Source organism: Plodia interpunctella, chromosome 20, assembly GCF_027563975.2.
Source record: "Plodia interpunctella isolate USDA-ARS_2022_Savannah chromosome 20, ilPloInte3.2, whole genome shotgun sequence".
NCBI classification, from domain to species: Eukaryota; Metazoa; Arthropoda; class Insecta; order Lepidoptera; family Pyralidae; genus Plodia; species Plodia interpunctella.
This window is the reverse complement of record NC_071313.1, coordinates 6285114-6292524: the sequence shown is the minus strand read 5'-3', so window position 1 is coordinate 6292524 and position 7411 is coordinate 6285114. Positions and strand designations below refer to the sequence as shown.

The following is a 7411-nucleotide window of genomic DNA, read 5'->3' as shown; positions in this document are numbered from 1 at the left end:
TGTGGCTTCGAGATAGTTATCAACGATATTATCAGCAGTTATTGCGTAGCAAGTAATTGCTAATTAAGCTGCAAACACAAATAATCTTGGATTTGCATTGTATTTTTTACCGCGCAATTATACATGTGGTATATTGTAGATATATCGTGTATGTAACGTGGTCTAAGAAAGAGGAAAGAAGTGTCGGATGCTGGCCTTTCGATACTTCTTTGAGACAGATGACAAAATCAAAGTCGCAGGTCGCTTCGTGGATTAGTTTAGCACAGGATAGAAAAGGCGTAAAAGATGTCTATGCTCAGCAGAAAAAACTATCTATTTAAAATAACTTGTAAGAAAGGTGCCCATCACACAGGTACAGTATAAAAATTTGTCTATTTTTCAACGAACTAATTGCCTAAGACAAAAAAGTACATGTTGAAACGGGTGGTGCGTTTAATTTTGTATAGAACAGCTGAATTTTTTTTCGCGATTTCGGACTTACCCTCATACTAAAAGTTGTTCAGAATCATGGAATGAGCATGTAGACAAAATATTAAAAGTCACCCTGGTAGAGAAAGTAAATAAGTACTGATAACAATAATGGTGATATCAAAACGGCTATTGTAGATGATGCATCAGCTTCAGACTTCATAAGGACATCAAAAACTTACTTGTAATGTTGTTTACGAAAAAAACGTATCTATCGATAAATATCTTATTGTATCTCTGGTAAATCGTAGACGTAATGATGGATTGACACACATATCTGAATACGAGTGCATAAATCTTATGTTATATACGTATAGGTGCTCGTGTCACATCATTATTTTATGTATCAATATGCCTCACCTCTCTCGCATCTTCGCGTGCTCTTATATTTGGGGCTGTTACGCTGCGAAGCAAAAGTAAAAAATTAACATTACAACCGGCCTCCTTGGGACTGCTATTGTCGCATATCAGTGGTCAAGGCTATACGTCCCTTCCTCAACTCATACGAGACACTCTATGGTCGTGATTACTGGAGAATATTGATCCGGCATCTGTCGAAGGAAAGTTGCCTACATATTTAGGTAGAATACTATTGTAGTCGTAAAAATATCCTGTGTGGTGCATTTCGGCGACTTAAATAAAATAAGACACCAATGTCTCTATATAAAACTAAAAATGGCTCTATATAAAATGTTTATTTTGTAAGCTAATTTGTCTATAATGCTGTTTGGTTATCCAAATATATAAAAATAAAATAAATAAACGTATGCAATAACATCTTAGAATAACATATTTCCTCGATAGAAGATGAACCGTGTATTTTTATAAATAAAACAGGAAAATCTTCTGAAAACTGTAACATCTTTACGATATGGCAACTGAAACATCGGGTTCATTGGTTCAAGGAAAGCTTACGTTTGCTTTTGCCATTTCTTGACGATAATTTATCTGAATACCAATTTGTTATGTGCCATTGCGAAAAAGGATCAGTGTCTATATTTATATAAGACGTTGCCTGTGATTCAAATTCAAAATTCAAATCTATAGTTATTTCTCGTCAATATTTATAGTTATTTCTCACAAGCTACAAACTACTGGCATTTAGGAACGACCACTGCTGAGAAGAAATCACGCTCTCCACGAGAAATATATTCTTTTGTTTTTTCGTATAGACTTCAATGATTTTAACACTTTAAAAAATCAACAAGAATCTTTATTTCTCACTTACAATATTTCAAATATGAACACTATATGTTAAAAATAGACATGGCCCGTGCATATTCCTCTTATGCCAAACATCATCAAAATCAGTCCAGTGGTTTAACGTGTCTATATGAGTAAAATATAATCAAATATCATCAGCGGGAACCTATAATTGGCTTCTTGTAACCCATTGATATATATCTAGTTTTTAAGGATGCAAGCTGTTGGTTCTCCTTGAACATGTTAAAATAAAAATAAAATAAAATAAAATAAATAAATAAAATAAGTCAATTTCAAATGTAGATATTATTTTGTTAATTGTTGATCGTAAATGACGATATAACTCGACGACCTCGGTGGCGCAGTGGTAAAGTTCTTGCCACTGAACCGAGAGGTCCCGGGTTCGATCCCCGGTCGGGTCATGATGGAAAATGATCTTTTTCTCATTGATCCGGGTCTTTGATGTTTATCTATATATGTATTTGTTATAAAATATAGTATCGTTGAGTTAGTATCCCATAACACAAGTCTCGAACTTTGGGGCTAGCTCAATCTGTGTGATTTGTTCTAATATATTCATTTATTTATTTATTAACTATGTAATTGTCTTAAAAGATAACATGTAATATGATTATTTAAATACTTGAATTTGTTAATTATAGTTTTCTTCGAAAGATCACAATAAGACGTACGGCCAATATCTCTCTGCCCACAGGTTTCACAACTAGTGGCCTCAGAGGCGTGTATTCTATTTTTCACCGGCATATAAACGGTATGAGTATATTGACCCACTTGTCTTACAGTTATTGACTGAAACCACCGCCAAATAACCGAATAGGTTTCAAATGGGGGCGCTAAACGTCAATGATACCATTGAGTTAGAGCGCTAGAGCGAACATTCATTCATTATCAACCCATCGAAAAAATTCCACGCAGGAAGCTGAAGAGACTCGTCATTATTTTCGTTATAGCTACATAAAATTGTGTTCCTAATGTGATTTTGTTGAATGTCAACAGTGAATTTGTTATTTAAGTGGAATAAAATACTAAATTACCTAAGATCGAATATTTGTTTTCGATCAAAAAATTTGATCAAAAATGCATTTCTGAGATGTTTTTAGGATTGACTTTTACCGAATATATGTAAATAAATTAAAGTCCAATACATTTTTCGTGTCAGAGTAACAAACATACACATATACATCCTTACAAACTCATCATATTATGGTAACACATGTTAGTATTTTCTGTTGTCGTCTCTATGCACGCATGTAGTAACTCTACGTTGTTGACCTAGCACTGTTATAAACAGCTTTTCTAAGTCAAGGCATCGGATAGCGGAAAATGAAATTAGATTCGTGGAAATCCTGTTAGGGAAAACTTTGATCACGTTTTTATTTTCCGTTTATATCGGAAAAACAACTAAGTGATAAATATATTTCCCGATGGCAAAATAGCTGAACTGATTTTATTTCAATTCAAGTTTGTTTAATGCCGCAGATTGTTTTGTTGCGTTATTCCAATATATAATTTACATTTTAATTGCCAATACATACAGATTGTTTTATTTATTATGAACATAGAAATTGGTCAAGAATATAGCGTAAGTATTCTATAAAGCGTCTACTTATCTATATTTCATAACTTATAATGCGATGGGCACAACAGGCCGAGAACCGCAGACAAATATTTAAGTACAAATGAACAAATCCTCCATATAGCGGACGGGCAGAAGAAAAGAGGCCTGCGCACACGTAATGGGCAGCAAGATTATAAAGAACTAGCTTTTCCCGCGGCTTCGTCCGCGTTAATTTTTCGGGATGATATATTTCATCCCCTAAGTCTAAGTCGAACGAAGCCCTATGTTCTTCTCCATACTTCAAATTATATGTACATACTTATAAAAAATTTCATGAATGGTTAAGTAGATAGAGCGTGAAGAGGTAACAAACAAATAGACAAACGACTTTCATATTTATAATATTAGTTAGGATTAGGATTAATAAGTAAATGTGAAAGTAAGTTTGTTGGCAGGCAGGCTTTACTGATAAGGCCTAATATTTAATTATATATTCATTAATATACTATATATAAATAGGATTACCTAATGTAAATTGATCTAACGCAGGAAAACGAGGCCATAACTGTGACAGAGCATGTCAGAAGGTCACCAAGCCGCTGCAGTGCTATTTATATTAATCTTGAAAGGCTTCTTTCAGTGCATCAGACATCTGCGTGAGTCAAGTAGGATTGTCCACAATATCTAAGCACATGTAGCTTGTGAGAAATAACTATAAATATAAAAATTGACGAGAAAAAGTGCCTGTGAAGGTCTAATTTCTGAATAAATGATTTGAATTTTTGAATATAACTATGATTAGATTTTATAGGATACTGCGCTTAGAAAATTCACTGAAAAATTACTTTTTATGGCTGAAAATTTGATGAAATGTAGGATTTTTATTAGAAACTGTGACTATAGAATTCACTAAACACAATTTTCCGTCTTTAAATGAGTGAAAATCGGATTAAAGATTCAAATGAGAGATAATCCAACGCGGATTGGATAAACATGTACTTAATTAGTTACACTTCGAACTTCATAAAATTACTTGGTCACTTGGTGTATAAAATTGTCACTTGAATAAAATCTTAACAGCAGTGTTAAGTACCTAGTACACTTAATAAGAAAGAAGTAAAATGACTCTTCAGCTTAATAATAATATAATCCTATCGGTAGGTACATTTCTATGCAAAAAATTTACGGATAAATAAAATAACATACATAAAACACTTTCTTCTAGAAATTCCCATGGCAATAATACTAAATTAAATAATGAGCAATAAATATGAAAATTAATTATTGGAAATGCTCCTACAATTATCTAGAAAGTTTATAGTCTTTCAGAATCTTAAAGAATCACAATGGCAATCGAATGGAATCGCAATATTTTAATGAACCAATTACCTGCTGGAGAACAAACAAACAAACAGCGGTTGCAAATCAAAGGTAGTAAGCACGGGCACAGATTACATAATATTTCCAGTAGCACGAATATAAATAACCTTGAACGATTCAGGATTCCGATTTTCAAATAATGAATTTAATTCCTTCGTGTTTTCATAACCTTATAAGAAAGGTTGGTAGTTACCTTTTTGACTTTATTTTACCCATAGAATTAGTAGGTACTTCTTACGAAGTACTTACTAAGTCCATGACTTTACCATACACATGAATTTATTGGTTTTTTTCCAAGGTCTATTATCTATGAATGAATACTAGTTCTGCTGATAAATGTTGAAGAATAGAATAATACATTTGTGTGACCGTTGCAGTTAAATTTTGAATTTCAAAATGGCTATACAAAATTATTTTCTATCTGGGTTGAGGCAATCTGAACTTCATATTAATGGAAAAATCGATAGCGTCGATTACGTCGATAACGCTATCGATTTTTCCGTTAATATGTTTAACACATTGATAAAATGTCTCATGTTGTCCATCTTTAACAGTTCAAATTTTCCAAATCAACGTAACGCCCTTTTGTAATTACTATTGGTATTCAATATAAACTCATAATTTTTCGTTCTAGACTCCTTAGTTCCCATTTTTGTTCCCACATAACAGTCACACAAAAAAAAACAACCATTATTTCTCTTGTGTAATAGCAAGAGCTAATAATTGGATTTATTACTCACAAGACCTATGTAACACCGAACAAAATTATATAACGAGATTGCCTAAAGGTTCTTATCAAAGCCATAAAAATCCTGAAACTTGGTACCTATTTTTATGGTTCGTATTTTCCGTCCATCAGCTCCGTAATGGTGGATTTCCAGAAAGAAGTAAATAGACGGGTGCCTACATACAGCTAAATCGATTCGAAGGAATATAGTTTGCGTTTTTTACGACTTCTATGTTGTCGGTGCCAAGTTTCTGATAATTTCTAACATATAGGTAACATACCTACTTACCTAGGTAACGAATTTTACATTAGGGAAGAAATCGTTTGAGAGCGGGTGTGCTCGAAAGAGAGAGAGAGTATGTGTGGGAACTAATTTTGGATTAATTTTATTATACCAATCCATTGGTAGTAGTGAAACCAGGTGGACATTGTTGATTTTAACTGCCTATCCCGGCCAGGGAATAATTTAAGAATAAAATAAATGTAGTGTTAAAGAGATACTTATCCCAAAGAAATCTGAAATAGATAGAACTAAAACTTATAATTTTTCCTGTGCTATATAGAACCAATTTTTCAATACAGACATTTTTACGCCGATAGAAGTGGTTACGACAAGAGTAAAAATAAGGAATATTGTATATTCGGCTAATGATAATGAATATTTAAACAACTCATTTCTACGCATACGTTCATAATGAGTTTACTCGATTTTCCGTTGAATTCAACAAGGACTATAACTAGTATCGAGCGACGTCTAACAATGAGGTAAAGGTAACACCATCTGACCCCTGAAAACAATAGATATCATGAGCAGAGTGCGTGCTACGACACAATGCGGAGCCGAGGCGCCCGACGTACCTACCTACTGTAATTTAAACTGTGAAACCATATATCTAAATTGGAGACCAGACAAAATGACGCCGTAGCAATAACTTGTCATAGTAATATCAGCAAATGAAACAATGGTGCCATATGGGTTATTAACTGACAGGGAATATCGGTTGGGAACAGCGCAGGTTCGTGGTCGCGGCGGCGGTCTACGTAGCATCGTGACGCCAGACGAAATGCACACAAACCAATTTACTACTCTGACGCGACCCTATAAATACGCGGGGAGGCTCGTCGCCCCTCACTCCTCATTCGGCGCTCGAAGTGAACGCACGTCAAGGAAAACCTCTAAACTAATAAACAATGGTTGTGAAACTAGAAAACGTTGCCGCTTTGTACGCCGACGCGTATCCGGCTATCTCCAAGTCCAGGAAAAGCGAGTGTGTGGCCATGGACTGTCCAAGGCGGCAGAAGATGCGGTGTGCCTTACCAGCTCTCGTCGAAGATGACTCGGAAGTTGAAGCGTACGAGCCTGAACCAAAGTCCTACATCCTTCACGAAGGTCTGAGAAGACAAAAGTCCTTGTCTCCGCAACGAAGAGAAAGGATGCGCCGGCAATTGGCTCTGCCGTCGCTTTCTGAAGATGAAGAGCCTTGATCGACTCGCAATTGTCTTTGGAATGAAGATTTGATGCTGTACGCGGCCAGCGGTCTCTCCACAGCCTTTCACAGAACGTGATAAGGCCCTGGCTGCAACCCTGGGCATTTCCTCGGCTCCAGAAGCAGTGAACAGTGATTGTGGATCACCGTAGTGATCACGGACGAAAATGTGACGGAACGTTAGTGATGTGACACCAAAAGCTGCAATACCAAAGCATATTGATACCAATTTAGGTGATAAGGTTAATTAAGGGTATTGTTTTACCGAAAATAAATGTGTTATTGATACGATATCTTCTATTATTTGCGACTCCTTGGTACGTACACTTTTTTGTTAGAAATATTGAAGGTTTTGTGTGATTTTAAATGCGCATTATGAGATGACCTCGTTTCGAGCGCTGAAGCGAAGTGCAAATAAACTTAGTCATTAGTAAGGATGGAAGGCTGTACCCACGAAACGGCGTAGTTAAGTAACAGAAAAGTAACATTTAAAATCAAATGTAAAGTAAATGAAGCACTTATATATTATCTATCTACAGTACAATGATATCAAGTATTATAATAATA

The 7411-nt window shown here is 35.0% G+C and overlaps 1 protein-coding gene across 1 annotated transcript; it reads left to right on the top strand.

Annotated features, from left to right (window-relative positions):
* The first annotated feature begins 6475 nt into the window (after positions 1 to 6475).
* On the top strand, positions 6476 to 7135 carry LOC128678623 (uncharacterized). The gene has a single exon (XM_053760268.2). The coding sequence runs from the start codon at positions 6549 to 6551 to the stop codon at positions 6840 to 6842; it is 294 nt and encodes a 97-aa protein (XP_053616243.1). The 5' UTR covers positions 6476 to 6548; the 3' UTR covers positions 6843 to 7135.
* Positions 7136 to 7411: the final 276 nt, after the last annotated feature.